General features: G+C 40.8%; 1 protein-coding gene across 2 annotated transcripts in view; it reads left to right on the forward strand.

Annotated features, from left to right (window-relative positions):
* Positions 1-212: 212 nt before the first annotated feature.
* Positions 213-20,670, forward strand: part of KLHL23 (kelch like family member 23) — a 40,455-nt gene continuing 19,997 nt past the window's right edge. The window contains exons 1-3 of one of the 2 annotated variants that reach the window (XM_008058438.2): positions 213-1,609; positions 6,395-6,547; positions 13,863-15,944. In XM_008058438.2, coding sequence (XP_008056629.1) covers positions 382-1,609; positions 6,395-6,547; positions 13,863-14,173 — 1,692 coding nt within the window. In that variant the 5' untranslated portion in view covers positions 213-381 and the 3' untranslated portion in view covers positions 14,174-15,944. Of the gene's footprint in view, positions 1,610-6,394; positions 6,548-13,862; positions 15,945-20,670 lie in introns of those variants that run through there. The other variant, XM_021712543.1, reaches the window with a different exon arrangement.

Here is a 20,670-nt window from a genome sequence, read left to right on the forward strand (position 1 = left end):
TTGCGATTTGCTCGTCCCTCTCTCGGCATTTTGATTTGCTTTGATTGGAAAGGGAGACGGCGCTCGGGGAGAAGGTTGATTTGGGGACCGGTGGGGCTCTCCTCTCGAACCGCCGGGCCCGGGCGGATTGCGGAGACTGGGTGAATGGGGCAGCACGTCGACTCTTCTCGAAAGGACTGCTGGAAAATCCGGGGCCTCGTTTCAGGCTCAGAGCTGCCCCGGATTTAGTCCAGCCACATTTTGTTTTTATTATTACTTAGGATGCTGAACTCAGTCTAGTTTTGGAGAATAGCCGATGATAGTCAATTATTAACAGGATTGGAATATTGAGCATCGGTTATTTGAGGTAATGTGCAAAATTGAAAACACGTTTATTATTTCATGTTTATTGCAGCCATGGCTCTAAAAGGACAAGAAGATTATATTTATCTTTTCAAGGACTCAGCACATCCAGTGGATTTTCTGGATGCATTCAGAACCTTTTATTTGGATGGATTATTTACTGATATTACCCTTCAGTGTCCTTCAGGCATAATCTTCCATTGTCACCGAGCTGTTTTAGCTGCTTGCAGCAATTATTTTAAGGCAATGTTCACAGCTGACATGAAAGAAAAATTTAAAAATAAAATAAAACTCTCTGGCATCCACCATGATATTCTGGAAGGCCTTGTAAATTATGCATACACTTCCCAAATTGAAATAACTAAAAGAAATGTTCAAAGCCTGCTTGAGGCAGCAGATCTGCTACAGTTCCTTTCAGTAAAGAAGGCTTGTGAGCAGTTTTTGGTAAGGCACCTGGATATTGATAACTGTATTGGAATGCACTCCTTTGCAGAATTTCATGTGTGTCCAGAACTAGAGAAGGAATCTCGAAGAATTCTATGTTCAAGGTTTAAGGACGTATGGCAACAAGAAGAATTTCTGGAAATCAGCCTTGAAAAGTTTCTTTTTATCTTGTCTAGAAAGAATCTCAGTGTTTGGAAAGAAGAAGCTATCATAGAACCAGTTATTAAGTGGACTGCTCATGATGTAGAAAATCGAATTGAATGCCTATATAATCTACTAAGCTATATCAACATAGATATAGATCCAGTGTATTTAAAGACAGCGTTAGGCCTTCATAGAAGCTGCCTACTGACCGAAAATAAGATACGTTCTCTAATATACAATGCTTTGAATCCCATGCATAAAGAGATTTCTCAGAGGTCCACAGCCACAATGTATATCATTGGAGGCTATTATTGGCATCCTTTATCAGAGGTTCACATATGGGACCCTTTGACAAATGTCTGGATTCAGGGAGCAGAAATACCAGATTATACCAGGGAGAGCTATGGTGTTACATGTTTAGGACCCAACATTTATGTAACTGGGGGCTATAGGACGGATAACATAGAAGCTCTGGACACAGTGTGGATCTATAACAGTGAAAATGATGAATGGACAGAAGGTTTGCCAATGCTCAATGCCAGGTATTACCACTGTGCAGTCACCTTGGGTGGCTGTGTCTATGCTTTAGGTGGTTACAGAAAAGGGGCTCCGGCAGAAGAAGCTGAGTTCTATGATCCGTTGAAAGAGAAATGGATTCCTATTGCAAACATGATTAAAGGTAAGTACAGATTATGTTTGTTCTGTTTTTTTGTTTTTTTAGCTGTCTGGGGCTGGGCCAGCAGTCTCAATTCTCCTGAATTTATCACTTTGGGGTGCTGTCTAGGGACTCTAGTGGATTATACAAATGATGCACAAAATGTTCCAGTATAATATGGTCCCCAGGTCATCTGAGAGTTACGTTAATCGCATAACTCAGGATAGAAAAGAAATGCCATTAATATAAGGAAACGGTATAATTCATTCTCCTTTATATCTTGACTCTGGGTCTTGCTTTGAATCTTAAGAATTTATATTTAAGTCAAAGACTAAATGAAGAGACGAATCTGGATAGTATTATTAGTTCATGTTTTTTTCCGCTTGCTCTTGTAATCAAACCCTTTTTAATTCTGCTTTTAACTATCCAGGTTTTTTCCTCTCAAAATATGCTGATTATCTGTCAAGAAGACCTGCATTAAAACCTTGTAAGGTTTATTCTCTGTAGGATGTAACAAAGTACATTCTCCCAAGAACTAGAGACAAATAACCTCTGCTTTTTGTGATTCAGTCGTGTCTCATAGTATAAAGGAGAGGGCCCACAGAGCCCTCATGTGGCACAAAGAGCCACACAAACACTACTGGGTCTCAATATCTATCTGCTAAACACTGTGTTTTTTTCTGTGTTTGGTAATGTATTAGCCTTGGTCTCCTCTCCCACTGGAAAATAAGTGAAACTGAAATCTTATTTCAGTACGTTTATTCATTGGTGCTGGGGAACTATACAAAAATAACCAGTAGGTTGTTACCAAATTTGTGTCATTCTGTCCCAGATGTTTCTTCCCAGGCCTCTCTGTTTCTTTTTTAACACTAGTAAGAGTGTGGGAATTTGACCTGGTCTGGAAATCTGACCCGGTATGATCCTTGGATGACAAGCAGGAGGCTGAGAAGCAGAATGGTCTTGTGATCAGACACGCTGCTTCTGAGGCTGAATTGCCTGGCTCCAAATCCCTACTTTCTGTTTACTTGCTGGAGAGCTTGGGCAAATAGTTCAGTCTCTCTCTGCCCCACTTGTGCCATCTGTTCAGTGGGTATGACAGTATTACCCATTGTAATATTAGCTGAACGTCACTGAAAGGATTAAACGAATTTATGTTTGTGAAGTGCTTAGGACAGTATCTGTCACAGAGTAAGCATTCGGTTAATGTTAGGCCTTATTGTCATGGCTGTCATTATAGAACATGTCAGCTTTGGTAGGGCAGAAATTTCTTTCATACTAAATCCCGACCATGCTCATGCTTGCCCACAGATTCAGTGGTAGTTGGTAGGGTGGGAAAATGTAACCTGTTACTACTGCTGCTCTGGTTTTTGACTTGCCCTGAGTTTGACCACCACTTACAGATTCCAGGATGTTTCTGAATGTCCTGTCTCCTCTCCTGCAAAAGAAACGAGGAAATTTCAAATATTTTAGCAGCTGTTGTTAACTTGAATACATTTCTGCTTCTGTTTCTTAATGATGAGATAATAATTTCAATAGTTTTGTAATTTAGGGTATATTTCTTTGAGGATGGAAGTTTATTACTTTACTGAAACTTCTTTTTTTTTTTTTTTAAGTTGGTGTCTCACTCTATCCCCAGGCTCACTGCAGCCTCGACCTCCTGGACTCAGGCAATCCTCCCGCCTCAGCTCTCCAAGTAGCTGGGACTACAGGCATGTGCCACCAGGCCTGGCTAATTTATTTTTATTTTTTTGTAGAGACAAAGTCTCGCTATGTTGCCCAAACTGGTCTCAAGCTCCTGGCCTCAAGCATTCCTCCTGCCTTAGTCTCCCAGAGTGCTGGGATTATAGGTGTGAGCCACCATACCTGGCCAGAAATTTTAAAAGTTATGTTTGAAACAATACTTGCCGGTGGAGGGAATGCTGCAATGATGTATCTACTATGAAAGAAATCTATATATGTTCTTGCCTTAGCCTTGAGTGGACCAGGAGACCCTCATACCCCAAAGTTCTCTCCTACTTGCCAGCTGTATCTGAAGTTCCAGTTTTATGTTTTTAACCTGAAGCTTTGATTCTTGTTTATCTCTCTTCCTTCTGGGAAAAGGTAACACTTTGCCAGTTTTGTGCAGTTTTGACTTGTAGTTATTTTGATGGATGGATTCATACTGAACTTTCAGTTTCCCTTTTTTTTTTTTAGAAAGGATAATATTTTTCTCTTTTATTTGTATTATAGTCATATTTTGCAATCATAAAGTGAACTAGCAGCTTTCTCTGGTAATGAAACTTAATTTGGGGAGTCAGATTTAATTTTTTTTTTTTTTTTGGTCTAGGGATGTGATTGACAGAGAAGAAATAAATACTTAGTTGATTAGGAACTTCTAAATCGCCCCTTTTCCCCTATCTTAACTGCCCTACTTATAAACCCACTTTTATTTTGGGGTAGAAATAAACAACAAGATTAAACTGCATCGTGCACATAAAGAGGCTAAATAAAAGTTGGTAGAAAGATAAAACTGACATTTCAACTAAAATAAGTTTCATCATTTTTCTTTCACTCTTCATTCTTCCCAACTGAACCTATTTCTTCTCCTTACTTTCTGTGGCATCAGTGTTTCCCAGTTTTCTTGGCTGAGGACCTCGGAATCAGTCTGGTTTGTCTCGGACTCAGTCAGTCATGAAGGCCTGTCCATTTGACCTGTGTCTCTTGCCTCCATGCACTTCCCAAGGTCTCTTCTACATCAAGCCCTTGATAATTCTCACCTGGACCAGCACCACGGTCTTTCTAATGCATCTCCTTCCTTTTTAGTCCCTCTCTTCCTCTGTTTAAAACCTTAGTCGTCTCGCTGAATTAAGAACAGATTCTTAGTTGGACATCAGTATGCCCTGCTGCATGGCTTCAATTTACCATGCCAGCCTTGATTCCCATGCAGCAACCCCCAGTGTGCCACCTGCCCTGATCAAACTGGGCTACTTGTTATTTCCCAGTAAGTCTTTGCACTGCCTTCGAATGGCTTCCTCTAACCTCTATCTGCCACAGTTCTACCTACCAAGGCCCTTGTCACTTTTGCTACCACCTGCTGTGATTTCCCTAGTCAAAAGCAATGTCGTCTTGCTCTGACTCAGCACAGTAGTTCTTTTATCTCTTTTTTAGGTACTTTTTCCATTCCATACCTTGTGTTCTAATTATAGTCATGCATCACTTAATGATGCGGATACATTCTGAGAACTGCATTGTTAGGCGATTTTGTCCTTGTAGGACTATCATAGCATGAACTTGCACATAGCCTACTATATGGCTATCTATATGATATAGCCTATCTATATGACATAGTTCGTAGACTGCAAACCTGTGTAACATGTTACTGTGCCAAATACTGGAATACTGTAGGCAATTATAACACAATGGTTAGTATTTGTGTATCTAAACATAGAACACATACAGTAAAAATATAGTATAAAAGATTTTTTTAAAAGACACACCTCTGTAGGGCTCTTACCATGAATGGAACTTGTAGGACTGAAAGTTGCCCTGGGTGAGTCAGGGAGTGAATGGTGGGTGAATGTGAAGGCCTAGGACATTACCATACTCTACTGTAGACTTTATAAACACTGTATACTTAGGTTATACTAAATTTATAAGATAAATATTTTTATTTCTTCAATAATAAATTAATCTTAGCTTACTGTAACTTTTTTACCTTATAAGCTTTTTAATTTTTTAAACTTTTTGACTCTTGTAATAGCGCTTAACTTATAACACAAACTCATTATATAGCTGTATAAAAAGACTTTCTTTTTACCCTTATTCTATAAGCTTTTTTCTGTTTTTATTTATTTACCTTATTGACTTTTAAAACTTTTTTGTTAATAACTAAGACACAGACTGGGCATGGTGACTTACACCTGTAATCTCAGCAATTTGGGAGGTTAAAGTGAGAGGACTGCTTAAGGCTAGGAGTTCAGGACCAGCCTGGGCAACATAGGGAGACTTCGTCTCTACTAAAAAAATTTTAAAAATCAGCCCGGCTTAGTGGCGTTTGTCTATAGTCCCAGCTACATAGGAGGCTGAGCTGGAAGGATCGCCTGAGTCCAGAAGTTTGAGGTCATGGTGAGTTATGATCTACTGCACTCCAGCCTGGGGGACAGAGTAAGAGTTAAACTCAAAAGAAAAAAATAAGCGAACACACGAACACACACATTAGTCTACGCCTACACAGTATCAGGGTCATCAATATCACTGCCTCCCACCTCCACATCTTTTTCTGCTGGAAGATCTTCAGAGGCAATAACAGACAGGGAGCCTCATCTCCTTTGATAACAATGGCTACCTCCTGAAAGACCTGCCTGAGGCTCTTCTTGAAGAGGTCTGTTTATATCAGCATCACCACAAAATTAAGCTATGTCTTCACAACAGCTCCAACAATATCACTAGGTGATAGGAATTTTTTAACTCCATTATAACCGTATGGAACCACCTCATTGACCATGAGGTCAGTGTGGTACATGACTGTTTTTATGTCCATGTCACACCCTTCCTTAAAAGAGCACAAGGAGGGCAACCCCTTCGGGACCCCTCCCACTGTGGGAGCTTTTCTGTCTTCTCAATAAATCCTGCTTTCTAAAAAAAAAAGAAAAAGAAAAAAAAAGCACAAGGAGCCTTCCTTTTTTATTCTTTTCTCTCTCATAGCACCTAGCACAATACCTTGGCATTTGCCGTCAATAATAACAAAAACAATAATAAACTTAGCTTGGTATTCATTGCAAAAAAAGAATGAAAGGTTAATCTAAATATGTGATTTTAATTAACACACAGGTGTGGGAAATGCTACTGCCTGTGTCTTACATGATGTTATCTACGTCATTGGTGGCCACTGTGGCTACAGAGGAAGCTGCACCTATGACAAGGTACAGAGCTACAACTCCGATATCAATGAATGGAGCCTCATCACCTCCAGTCCACATCCAGGTAATGAGAGACTGTCTCAAATAGTACATGTTGTGATGCAGTTTATCGGCATAAGTGATGGCTAAAATGGGCTGGAAATAGAAAATGCTAATTTTATGGTAGACTACACATGGGTATAACTAAAAGGCTCACATTATTTACATATCCATGTAACAGTAATCATGATTAGATGCAATTAGATCATGTCTGCAAATATTTTCCTTGATTTCTTTACAGTTACACTTTAAGCTTATGTGGTTAAAAATAGTAGTTTCCTTAACATATTTTTTATTTAGGTTCTTTCTTTGTGTTTCCTTTTTCTTTATGTGCTTTCTTTCATTTATGCCATGGCTTATATAAAACACAGTTACAAAGCACTTGTCTGTTTATCAAATAGTCAGGAAGGGTACTCAGTAATTGAAGTTCTGCTAGAGGTCGTGTCCTCTTTTAGAAGCATGTTCTTTTCTGGGTTTCAATTACTATTAAGCACTGACTCCTATGATGTGCAGAGCTATATGTTGGCCTTACCTTAACAATCATAAAGGGGACATGTTGTCTGTTCATAAGGAACGACCTGCCTTCTTTGACATCTTTTGTTCTTTGCCTTGTCTTTTTGTGAAGAGTTTGGGAGAAAGCACAGGTTTTAGCCTGTTACAGTTATACCATATATTTAAGCTTTTTTCATTAGGAAAGATTCATATCACTGTATTTTTTTTGAATCATTTCCATAGAGCATTGGGCTTCCATGTGGGTCATGGAGAGGGTAGTGGAAATTCACAAGCTTGACTCATCTGAGGGTAATGGTAGTAACCAACCTTCCTTAGCACCTTCTATATAGGTCAGGCACTAACTAAGTACTTTGTATGTACTATTATCTTAAATTCTTACTACAACTCTGTATATAGGTGTTGTTTATCACCATTTTACATATTTGGAAATGGAGGCTTAGAAAGGATAAGTAACTTTCCCAAGGTCACACAGTTTGAAAGTGCTGTACCAGAATTCAAATTCTGGTGGTCTGATTCCCTAGCCTATGCTATATCCACTGAACTATTTGCCTCTCCTTGACAGAGCAGATTCTGCTGCTTTCGACCTTCGACCAGTGCAGCTACTTCTTGCCCATACATCATCTGTGCCATCTTATGGTTCAGGTGGAGCCCACTTGAATCTGGCACTGCATCTCCTATGCCCCAGGCTTTAAGAAGAAACTTCAACCACAGGCTGCCAAGACTTTGAAGACATCACAGAATGGGCAATAGCAACCCAGATGTACCACCGCTTTCTATTGTAACTGATGAAGTTATAATGGAGAGTAATAATAGCTACTCATATTGAGTAATAACTAGCATTTATTCTGTTAGTATGTGCCAGGCACTATTTCAGTCATTTTGCATGTATTAATCTATTTAAACCTCACAATAATTCTGCGAGCAAGATACTGTTATTATCTCATATTACAAGCCACTGAGGCACAAAGAGATTAAATAAATTGCCCAAAGTCAGCCAGCTAGTGCTTGTTATAAGTGTGCTTCAAACTCAGACAGTCTGGCATGGAGCCTGTGGTCCTAACAGCTTTGCTGTTGTCTCACCTGAACCTCATATTAACTTTATGAGTTTGATATTACTCTATTTTGTTGACATACTTACCTTTACAAAGAGAATCCAATGCCTGAAAAGTCAGATGAACAAAACAGAGGGCAGTTATTTATATCACAAATTTAATATATATATTTCACAAAACGAGTCCCTTACATATAAATGCCTCTTAATAGATTGAAGTTGCACATAGATTATTAACTCCTTGAAAAAGAGTCTGAAAAGGCAGTGATCCAAAGTATTAAAAGCCATGGCAAATTGAAAATCAATCCAAAATAAATATCAAATTACAGTATAAATCAATGGGAACTTATAATATACATCTACTTGTAAAGTTTTGATTTACATTAAACTTTCTCTTAACCAAATGTTAAAAACATTTCAAATTAGCACCTTGCATGATATGTTCTGTTTAGCTTTCGCAGTGCTTAAAACATTTTTGAACTGCCTTGTTACCAACATTTAAGATGTAGGAGATTTCAAATAAAAATCATAATTTCTGGCCTTTAGAAAAATGGGAAGGTGTGGCAGCCTTGGATGTATTCCTTCTAGGCAGCAGTCACAGGAGCCCAGTGGTAGCAGTTCCTGTTAGATGAGGCTTGTGTGCTCCATTTCCCCCACACTCTCCAGTTCTCCTTACATCACAGACCAAGGGGCCTGTGTTGTTGTTTTTCTTGCCCTTGGCCTGCTCCACTCAGCTAGTCTGGTATAGCCTTAATCTCTTGAAGGCAGTTGCATCTGTATTTGCTGAATCATAGCAAGTCGTGTTTCTTATCCACTTTAGCAGCACCTCCTGAGGAATGTCAGATGGTAGTCTTGAGTTGACATATATAGCTTTCAATCTGAGTTATGTATCTATATAAGATTACTGAAAAATAATAGTAGTCATTTCTTCTCCATCTGAGCTTTGTATGTGAGCATAAGATACATAGCTCAGATGGAGAGGAAATGACTACTATTATTTTTTAAAGGCAATATAAGTGCTATCTTTTATCTTAACCCCTTTAGTGGGGTTGCTTTGTATAACTGAAAAACATGGGACTATAATTTTATTAAATTCAAGATGACATTTATTGAGATCCTACATTGGGAAAGGTAGTATCAGATGCAGAGATGATTAACCATAGTTTCTGCTGCCACAGAAATTCAGAATCCAGTAGCAAAAATGCATGCATAATGGGAATAGAGGACAATCTGCTAAATCTTCTATACAAACAAGTGCTATTGAAATTGAGGATAGAGATGGCTTGAGTCTAATGAATGGAAATCTGGCGATCTTAGAATGCTCCCAGCGATAGGTGGTTATGACCTGGACTTTAAAGAATGTCGCCAAATAAGGAAGGTAGTTTTTGAGGAAGAGTTTTTCTGGCAGGAAGTCAGTCCAGTGGAGGAAGGCAGAAAGGAAAGTCTCATGTATCCATTACTTGGGAGTAGGCATGAATGAATGAAGTGTAAGAGTAGAATGGGAGATAGGATGGGACAGATCAGTTGGAGAACATGTCATTCTGGAGAATTTTTAAAATGGAGAACCATCAAAGGTTTGAGGCAAGAGAATGACATGTGATCAGCTCTAGTTTTAAGAAGAGAACTCTTTTAGAATAGGTTGGGAGAAAGGCAGAAGGCAGGGAGATCTGCCTAGACTATGGTAATAAACCAGCTGAGAAATACCAAACGCCTGCAAGTAGTAGAAAAGAAGCACAGAGGGGCAACCCCTTCGGGTCCCCTTCCACTGTGGGAGCTTTTCTGTCCCCTTAATAAATCCTGCTTTCTCAAAAAAAAAGGACAGAGGTGAAGAATGATACAGATTCAACAGCTGATTGTTTCCTTGACTGACTGAATACAGGAAATGAGGGAGAGAAAGGAGCTGACAGTCACCCAGGGGTCTTTTGCTGGTTGTCTGGAAGTATAGAGAATACTGAAGGAGGAACCGATAGGGAGGGAGAAGAGGGGAGATGATGAGCTCACTTTGTAGTTTAGGGCAAAGGACTAGTTGGAGCACCCAAAAGAGCTGTTCAGCAAGCAAAGGGAGATATGGGTCTGCAGCTGAGGAGGAGGAATGTCGCTAAATTTAGAGATCTGGGGATTGTTTGCTTGGATGATGGCTGTTGGTATGGTGATGAATGAGATGCCTTGGGAGGGTGGGACCAGCAAGACAGTTACAGGCAGAATCTTGGGAAACAGCCTGAATTGAAGGATGAGCTAGGGAAGAAGAGTGTGTGAAGAATAGGGAAGAAGCAGTCCATGATCAGGGAGAAGGGCCTGTGAAGAGCTGCATCAAGTGAGGGGAGAGCTGTCTCCTGGCTCTGCCACTTAAGTACTTGCCTAACCTTGACAAGTGGCATAGGCTGTTTGGCTTTACTTTCCAGTAAAATAAGGAATTTTTGTAGCAGTGGTCCCCAACCTTTTTTGGCATTAGGGACCAGTTTAATGGAAGATTGTTTTTCCATGGACTGGGCGCAGGAGGAGGGGTGGAGATGGTTTTGGAGTGATTCAAGTGTACTGTGTTTGTTGTGCACTTTATTATTATTACATTGTAATATATAATGAAATAATTATACAACTCACCATAATGCAGAATCAGTGGGAGCCCTGAGCCTGTTTTCCTGCAGCTAGATGGTCCTGTCTGGGAGTGATGGGAGACAGTGACACCCAAAGTGTGTTGCTTATGTCCAGTCTACTCCATAATCTTGTTTTGGTTGTTGTCACTGTAGAAGACTCTGCTCCACAAAGATAGGATGTTGGAAATGAAAGCAAGCATTTCAGTGCTGATCTGACAGGAGGTGTAGCTCAGGTGGTAACGCGAGCCATGGGGAGCGACTGTAAATACAGATGAAAGTATGCTGGCTCACCCATAGCTCGTCTTTTACTATGCAGCCCAGTTCCTAACAGGCTACAAACCAGGTACCTGCCTGTAGCCTGGGATTTGGGGACCCCTGCTTTACAGGTTCTTCAATGAGAAAAATCTTAGGGAAAAAAAATTTTAAGCAATTCAGATGGATATTGTGATTATCTTTTAATCCCTGTATGTCTTTGATCCTATCACTCATATAACACTGAATACAGACTGCTGTGTATTGATGTTTAATATTTGTGTGTAAACTCTTTGAGCTGAGACAGATGGTGTTATTCCCCAAACTTGCTCATTCTATTGTTCGCTCATTCATATGTCTAGCAGATACTTGCTGAGTGCTTCATGTGTGCTATTGTGTATACATAGTGCTAGGCATGCAGTAAACAAGACAGAGTCCTGTAGCCTCAGTAGTTTAAGGAGTTGACCAACAAGAAAAAAGTCAGTTACAGTTGAAGAAGAGAAAGTTCCCATCGATAATAACAGAACGTTTGTTATATTGGGGTAAAAAAGAAAAATGATCAGGAATCATTTTATTTTAAACATTTTTTTACTACTATAGGAAGGCTGAGATACTTTTCTTTTTTTCTTTTAAAAATGTTTTCATAGAGATGAGGGTCTTTCTCTGTGGCCTAGACTGGTCTTAAATTCTTGGCCTCAAGTGATCCTCCTGCCTTAGTCTCCCAAAGTGCTGGCGTTATAGGTGTGAGCTACTACATCCAACGAAGATACCTTTCTTAACATAAGAATCACAAATTGAAGATTTTTTGGTAAACTTCAAGTAACTTAAGAAAAACTTATTAAGCTCTTTGTTGATTCACTTTTACCAGCTGATAAAATTTTTGAACCATCATTAATTTTCACAATAACCATTGATGGAATAATTCATATAATTATATAAGTAATGTTTCACAAGTACTTAAAACAATTAAGTCCTATAAAAATTCTACACATACATATAACTGTAAAGTAACAAATGAGTTTTTAAGAGATAGGAAAATTCTTATTTTCTTGGATGTGAGAAATTTAAGAGCAGTATGTGGAATCAAAGCAAAAAAATGCCATCTTCTGAGATCCTTAGCCTTCAAAACCTTGAACTTCTGGGCTCAAGTGATCTTCCCACCTCAGCCTCCTGGATAGCTGGGATTACAGGCATGTGACACCATTCCCAGTTGGAAATCACATTTCTGATTGTATGTTCTTTTTTTTTTAGTTAGAGTCTCACTCCGTCGCCCAGACTGGAGTGCAGTGGCCGCTCCTGGCCACCGCAGCCTCGACCTCCTGGGCTCCGGCGATCCTTCCGCCTCAGCCTTCCAAGTAGCCGGAATTACAGGCGTGCGCTACCACGCCCAGCTCATTTTTTGATTTATTGTAGCGATGAAGTCTCGCCTGCCCAGGCGGGTCTCGAACCTGTGGGCTCAGGCAATCCACTCACCTCAGCCTTCCAAAGGCACGGGATTACAGGCTGAGCCACCGAGCCCGGCTTGTATGTTCCTTCTAAAGAAGACTTTGCTAATAAGCTTTTCTTCCAAATGATAGTGTGGGGATACATTAGGGCACAAGAGGGTACAAGGTACAATTCATTCATTGATCCAGCAAACATTTATTGAGTTCTTACAAGGTACCATTGTAAGAACTTACCATTTTTCAGCAGAGAATGAAGTAGTGGGCAGGACACAGTTCCTGCACTGCTAGGAGGGATAGAGAGCAATAAACAAGAAAGCATACCAGATAATGAGAAGTGCTATGGAGAGAAGTAAAACAGAATGATGTGGTAGAGATGTCTTACTGGCCACTGCAGGTTGGATAGTCAGGGAAGTCCCTCTGAAAAGGTGACAGTAAGATAAGACTCGAATGACAAGAAGAAAGCAGCCATGCAAAGACCTGGGCAAGGAGAGACTTCAAGGCAGAAGGAACAACTCAGCGATAACAAGCTAAATCTTTACTTTCCCCGATATGAGTGCCACTGAGAAATCCTCCTCTTCCTTCAGGGCTGCAACTAGAAGTATTTAAGTATAACTTTTTGGCTAATATTCCCAGAGAAGGAACTCACAGGCTAGGAGTGATATTAAAAGTGGGACGTGGAAGAAATAGGGCTGGGACTAGGATGAGGCAAGTGAGATGCTTGAGGCACAAAATTTAAGGAGTTGCTCGGAGAGTGACTCAGCGATGCCTTCCTACATTTTGCGTCCTAAGCATCTCACTAGCCTCACCTTCATCACAGCCCTGGGAAGAAGGGAGAGGAAGTAGAGTTGTGAAACATCCCGGTGCCTTGAAGAACCAACAGGTTTGGGAGTGGAGGGGGAGATATATAAACTGGGAAGCACTAAGACAGCCTAGTAAGAGGACCTCCAGATACAGAGTCCCTGTCCCAGAATGCAGATCCCCAGTAGCCCTCTGACTAGGGCGTGTTTCACAACTTCTGAGGGTAACAGATTGTCATACCCCAGGAATCTGAGTGTCTGTTTCTTGATTTTCTTGTGTCCGTAACTGAACCCAGCAGTGGGAGAAAAGAGAGAAAGAGGTCTCTCCTATGAGAGAGACCCTGCTGCTCCCATCTTTTACAGATAGGTGTCAAATGAAAGCAGTCTGTTGGGAAATTCCCAGAAGGATGGTGGTCTGTGGGATGGGTTCCTCCCTGGCACCCTACAGAGCCAGCTAAAGGTTGAGCTGAGGGATAAAGGCAGTGGGACAGGAACAGGTGATCTGAATCAGGTGATCGGGAATGGATTTTAAGGCTCACTGTTGCAGTAGTTTGTGCCAGAACCAGAATGTCACCACTACCTTATTGTTGTGCACTAAATGGTAAAGGATTGTTATATCACCACACTATGATATCTCTTTTGTTTGTTACTCTTAAAAAACTATTCTTCTCTTTTTTCTTTTTAAAAGAATATGGATTGTGCTCAGTTCCATTTGAAAATAAGCTCTATCTAGTCGGTGGACAAACTACAATCACGGAATGCTATGACCCTGAGCAGAATGAATGGAGAGAGATAGCTCCCATGATGGAGAGGAGGATGGAATGCGGTGCCGTCATCATGAATGGATGTATTTATGTCACTGGAGGATACTCCTACTCAAAGGGAACATATCTTCAGAGCATTGAGAAATATGATCCAGATCTTAATAAGTGGGAAATAGTGGGTAATCTTCCCAGTGCCATGCGGTCTCATGGGTGTGTTTGTGTGTATAATGTCTGATTGAATTTGTGGAAATGACCAGGTAATCACTGTTTTGGAGTACAGCAAAACCACAACAACAGCAACAGAAACTCAGTTTGGAGTTTCTTACTTGTTCATGTGTCTGGCACATAATAGGGGATTAGTCCATTTTAATTCCTAACCCCATTCTACTCCCAAACCCAGTGATTAATGGTCAAGAAGAGTCTTAGGTATATGTGTACACAGTTGAATCAGTGGGGGTCACTTCTGTCATCTCTGCTTTTCAAAGGTAATATGGAATATTTGACGCTTGGTAAAAGGTGAAATCCTTTGTTGTGCATCTTTTCTTCCTGGTAGCATCAACACTGGGGATAGGTCAGAATCGTTCTATGGAATGAAATGTCTCTGAAGAGTCTATAATGTATTAGATACTATATATTAAGGTTCTGTTTAGCTAACAGGAATTTGAAATGTAAAGAGAGAATCTTCTCTACCTCTACAAAATCAACACATAAAATTTTTTTCACCTTTAGAATTATTTAGAATATGGGCTTACTTTAAGTCTAGTTTTTTTTTCCATTTGTAGTGTTGATAATTTATTGTTACTTTTCTTTATTTACTGACTACCAGAGATATACAAAATACTGTGCGGAAGATTATTACTGTTTAAAGAGTTTACAAACTAAATCTAAAAGAATGGCAACTCTGAAAAATTGCAGAGAAAATAGTCAAATGTCTGCTGATACTGAGGGCTATTTTTAATTTTCAGCTTTGATGTAAAGTGCTAGCTTAGGTGACTTTAGTTTAAGCATGTTAGGAAATCCTCTTTATTCTTAAGTATAGATACATGTCTGCATATGAAATTGAATTTTAGGGCCAGAAAGCATGTAGAGCAATTGTGATATAGTAGAAAATACATTGGCACGAAGATGTTTACTTTCATTTCCCAGCTCTGCCACTAGCTAGATTTTGTGACTTGTGTTGAGTCACTTACATTCTCCTTGATTAGAACTTCCTGACCCATGCGCACTGGCATTGCAGTTTACAGATGTGCCTAAATTCAGAGCCTCTGGGCCAGAATCACCTTTTTCCCTTTTCCTCAGTGTGCATGCAGTGTTGCTTTCCACGTGTGCCATTGCTTGAGAAAAGTTGGGATGCCTTGCTTATGTTAACTCCTTGAGTTATCTGTGAAATCATCTATTCCACCCTCTTCATTTTTTAAAAAAGAGACAGTAATTATTTTTAACCTTAAATACTAAAGTTTAAAACTACCTACACTTTTGATTTTAAAAAATTTTTTTTAGAAGGAGAGTTTAATGCATTTATTTCAGATGGAATTTTAAATAGATCCAACCTTTTGGGAATGCAATATGGTACTACATAACAAGGACCACAAAAATAACCATATCCCTTGCCCCATTTTAACCTTAAAAATAATTCAAAAAATGATAAATGCATGAAGATGTATTAGATTTTTTGTATTTGTAATGGCAAAAAATTGGAAAAAAATCCATATCAGAGAAGAAAGTGTACTAATCAGAAGAGTGAAGTATTACACTGCCGTTAAAAAAATTATTTGGAAGAATGTGTAGAAACATGGACATGTCGATGATATGGTAAGTAAAGTGAGCACAGTACAAAACTGTGTGTGCACTATGATCGTGACTTTGGAAAGTCTTTATGCATGTGGAAGGTAATATGCAAAACAAGTTATTGTATTAGTGTAAGGGGATATGGAATGACTTATTTATTTAAATTTTTCTTTAATAGTACTTTGTATTTTCAATAAAAATAAATAAATGACTGTGTACATGGTAAGACTGCTTGAAATTGGGCTAATCGGGTTGAAGGACAATCTGAATTTGTGAAACAACTGAATTGTAGACTACTTCAATCTGTAGTTGAATTATTTACTGTTCTATTGCTGTCAAGAACATTTAGCAATTAATGTAGGACTAATATGTTGCTCAGTAGTGCTTTAGAGATATGCTGTGTGAAACAGATAAAAGCAACTGTAATCATCTTCCCTCTTGCCAAATCATCTAAGTCCTATAAAATCCTGACTCAAGTCCAGCCTTCCCTGGAAATTTTTTCCTGTCTTGACCATTGGCCCATTTAAGAATTTATCATAGCCGGTCTCAGTGGGTCAGCCTGTAATCGCGTGCCTTGGGGGGCTGAGGTGAGTGGATTGACTGAGCCCATGGGTTCGAGACCCGCCTGGGCAACTTGGTAAGACCTCATCTCTACAATAAATCAAAAAATTAGCCAGGTGTGGTAGCACATGCCTGTAGTTCCAGCTACTTGGAAGGCTGAGGCGGAAGGATCGCCGGAGCCCAGCAGGTCGAGGCTGCAGTGGCCGGGAGCAGCCACTGCACTCCAGTCTGGATGACAGAGTGAGACTCCAACTCGGAAAAAAAAAAAAAAGAATTTATCATTTATGTATACATAATGTGTCTCTCGGCTAAGTCTGAAGTAATGGACCATACCTTATTCTTAGTGTTCTCAAGATCTAGTATTTCATATGGATATCCAGTATACAAGAGTGATTGCATGGATTATTTTCTTAGAAAAGCATTCTGAAAGTACTTGAAGGATCATGAACATAGTCCATGATCTGAAGCATTTAATATACAGTTCCTGTTTTCTGTAAAAATCTTTTTTGCTATTGATTTCTGTACAGAAAGGATTAAGGAAGGCACAAAAAATTTCAATTATTCCAAATTCCAACTCACTGCAGTGTGAATGAAAAATATTTTTCTAAAAGCAGATGCAAGCCATTGTTCTGGGAGGGCAAGCACTGTTTTTACAAAATAGTGAAAATGGTGGAGATTATTTTAAGTATGACTTAATTAAGATGACTTTATCCAATTTTTTTTTTTGGAGTCAGAGTCTCACTCTGTTGTCCAGGCTGGAGTGCAGTGGCATGCTCACGTCCACTGCAGCATCGACCTGCTTGGCTCAGACGATCCTTCCACCTCAGCCTCCTGAGTAGCTGCCACCACGCCCAGCTAATTTTTTTATTTACTGTAGAGATGAGGTCTCGCCGAGTTGCCCATGCTGATCTTGAACTCCTGAACTCAGGCAGTCCTTTCGCCTCCACCTCCCAAAGTGCTGCGTTTACAGGGTTAAGCCACTGCACTTGGCTATCCAAATCTTAAAAGTTGCTATTTCTCACAGGTTTTATTTTTAGGTTTTTTTGTTTGTTTGTTTGTTTTAGCTGAAACTAAAAGAGGATTCACATTTAGGGTATCAGCATCTAGGGTACTTGCTTTAAGGAACATTAGCCTTTGTTTTCACATTCATACACACACACACACACACGCACACACACCTGTTATGGACTAAGTGTTTATGTCTTCTCAAAATTCATATGTATATAAGCCCTAACCCTCAATGTGACTATATATGAAAATAGGGCCTTCATGGAAGTAATTAAGGTTAAATAAGGTCCTGAGTATGGGTTCCTGGTCCAACAGGATAAGTGTCATAGGAGTGAGCCCTCACCAGAACCCAACTTTGTTGGCACCTTGGTCTTGGATTTCCAGCCTCCAGAACTGTGAGGGAAAAAAAGTGTGTTTGCCACCTGGTCTATGGTATTGGTTTATGGCAGCCCAAGTAGACTAATATGACCTGCAAAGGAGATAGTCCTTTATATGATGAAATTAAGGTGCTAAATCAGCCAGTGGTAGACAATCTGTCCCCCACCTCCTTCCTGTCACTTAAGCAAAGCAACCAAAAACACTTGTCTTACTAGTCTGAAAATGTCTGAAACTATAAACACAGCTTTATTTCTCTGTTCGTAGTAGACACTGCTTGGGGTTTCTGTCTACCTCGGTTATTCCAAAGACCCTGTCCGTGCTGTCTTTAGGACACTTACTCTTGAACTATGCTGTAGTTCGGGATGTTTGTCCTCTCCAAACCTCATTTGATCCTCAACGTTGGAGATGGAGCCTACTGGGAGGTATTTGGGTCATGGAAGCAGGTCCCTCGGAAATAGATTAATGCCCTCCCTCAGGGGTCAGTAAGTTCTCCATTAGTTCACATGAAAGCTGACTGTTGGCCAGGTGCAGTGGCTCATACCTGTAATCCCAACACTTCGGGAGGTGGAGACAAGAGGGTTGCCTGAGCCCAGGGGTTTGAGAACAGCCTGGGCAGTTTGGTGAGACCTCATCTCTACAATAAATCAAAAAAATTAGCTGGGTGTGGTGGCACACACCTGTAGTTCCAGCTACATGGAAGGCTGAAGCAGAAGGATTGCCTGAGCCCAGCAGGTAGAGGCTGCGGTGGCCGTGAGCTTGCCACTGCACTCCTTTCCGGGGTGACAGAATGAGACTCCAACCCAAAAAAAGAAAAAAAGGCAACCCCTTCAGGTCCCCTCCCACTATGGGAGCTTTTCTGTCCTCTCATTAAATCCTGCTTTCAAAAAAAAAAAAAAAGCTGGCTGTTAAAAAGAGCCTGGCATCTCCCATGCCTTCTTTCCTCCTTTCTTACCATGTGATCTCTGCACACATGAGCTCCCCTCTGTCTTCTGCCATGAGTGGAAGCAGCCCGAGTCCCTCACAGATGCCCAGTCTTGAACTTTCCAGCCATCAGAATTGTAAGCCAAACAAATCTTTTTTTCTTTATACATGATCCAGTCTCAAGTATTTTGTTCAAACAAGGCCAGTCATGGTGGCTTACACCTGCAATCCCAACACTTTGGGAGGCTGAGGCAGGAGGATAGCTTGAACCAGCGTGGGCAACATACTGAGACTTCATTTCTACAAAAATTAAAAATAAATAGGCTGGTGGTGCACGCCTGTAGTTCTAGCTACTGGGAGGCTGAGGTGGACGGATCGCCTGAGCCCAGGAGATCAAAGCTGCAGTGAGCTGTGATCATGGCCACTGCACTCCAGCCTAAGAGACAGGTGAGATCCTGACTCAATAAATACATAAATAAAAATAAAAAACCAATACAAACAAAATTAGTACTGAGGGGTGGAGGATTGCTATAAAGATAATTGGAAATGTGGAAGCAGCCTGGAACTGGGTAATGGGCAGAGGTTGGAAGAGTCTGGAGAGCTCAGAAGGAGACACAAAGATGAGGAAATGTTTGGAACTTCTTAGAGATCAGTTAATTGGTTGTGACCAAAATCTACTCGAAATATAGATAGTAAAAGCCATGCTGACAAAATCGTAGGTAAAAATGAATAACTTAATGGGAGCTGGAGCAAAGGTCGCCCATGTGACAGACACCACAGCAAAGAGCTTGGCTTCATTGTATCCATGCTGTAGTAGGGCTTTGTGGAAGGCTGACATTAAGAGTGGTCACTTATGGTATCTAGAGGGAGAAATTTCTAAGCAGCAAAACACTCAAGAAATGGTGTAGTTACTTCTAACAGTTTATGCTGAATTCTGGGAGCTCAAGAATGTCTTAAGTCTGGAATTTATTATTAAAAAGGAAGCAGAACATAAAAATGTGCAGCCTAGCCATGAAGTAGAGGAGAGAGCATACTGGAGAGAGGCTTACAAGGGTATTACTCAGTGGGAGTGACAGGTTGCTAAAGCAATTAGCATGACTAAAAGGGAGCCAGGTGCTAATAGTCAAGAGAGTGGGAAAAAGGCTGTGAAGACATTTTAGAAATATTTAGAATTTCTGCTGGGCAGCTGTTCCTTTCATCACAGACCTAGAGGCCTAGGAGGGCAGAATGGTCTTGGGGGGACAGGACCAGGGCACTGCTGATCTGCACCGCCTGAGGATGCTTCTCCCCAGATCCCAGCCATTCCGGCAGCCATGGCTCATATGGTCCCAGCGGCCTCAGGTAAGACTCATGTCACTACTCCATAAGCTTTGGTGGTGTCCACGTTGTGTTAATTCTGCAGACCTGCAGAATGAAAATGCTATGGAGGCATGGCTTCCATCTAGATTTCAGAGAATGCATTGGAAAGCCTGGGTTTCCAGGCAGAAGCCTGCCGCAGGGAAGAGCCCCTACAGAAAGCCTCTACGAGGGCAGTGCCAGCGCCCTCCAGACCCCAGAATGATGGAACCATCTGCAGCATGCACCCTCAGTCTAGAAAAGCCTGTGACACTTGACTCCAACCCATGAGAGCAGCCTCGTGAGTTTCACCCAGCAAAACTGTGGGAGCAGGACTGCTTGAGGCTTCAGGAGTCCACCCCTCACACTGGTGTGCCCAGGACATGAAGTCAAAGGAGATTATTTTGGAGCTTTAAAACTTAAAGTCTGGACCAGGTGTGGCTCACACCTGTAATCCCAGCACTTTGGAAGGTAGAGGCGAGAGGATTGCCTGAGCCCATGGGTTCGAGACCAGCCTGGGTAACATGGAGAGACCTTGTCTCTACAATAAATCACAAAATTAGCTGGGCGCGGTGGCACACACCTGTAGTTCCAGCTTCTTGGAAGGCTGAGGTGGAAAGATTGCCTGAGCCCAGCAGGCCGAGGCTGCAGTGGCCATGAGCAGCGTGCCACTGCACTCCAGGCTGGTAGACAAAGTAAGACTCTGACTCAAAAAAAAAGAAAAGACAATGTCTGCCGGGC

The sequence above is a fragment of the Carlito syrichta genome, unplaced genomic scaffold (genome assembly GCF_000164805.1).
Source record: "Carlito syrichta isolate Samal-C Ts95f unplaced genomic scaffold, Tarsius_syrichta-2.0.1 Scaffold303340, whole genome shotgun sequence".
Lineage (NCBI taxonomy): Eukaryota > Metazoa > Chordata > Mammalia > Primates > Tarsiidae > Carlito > Carlito syrichta.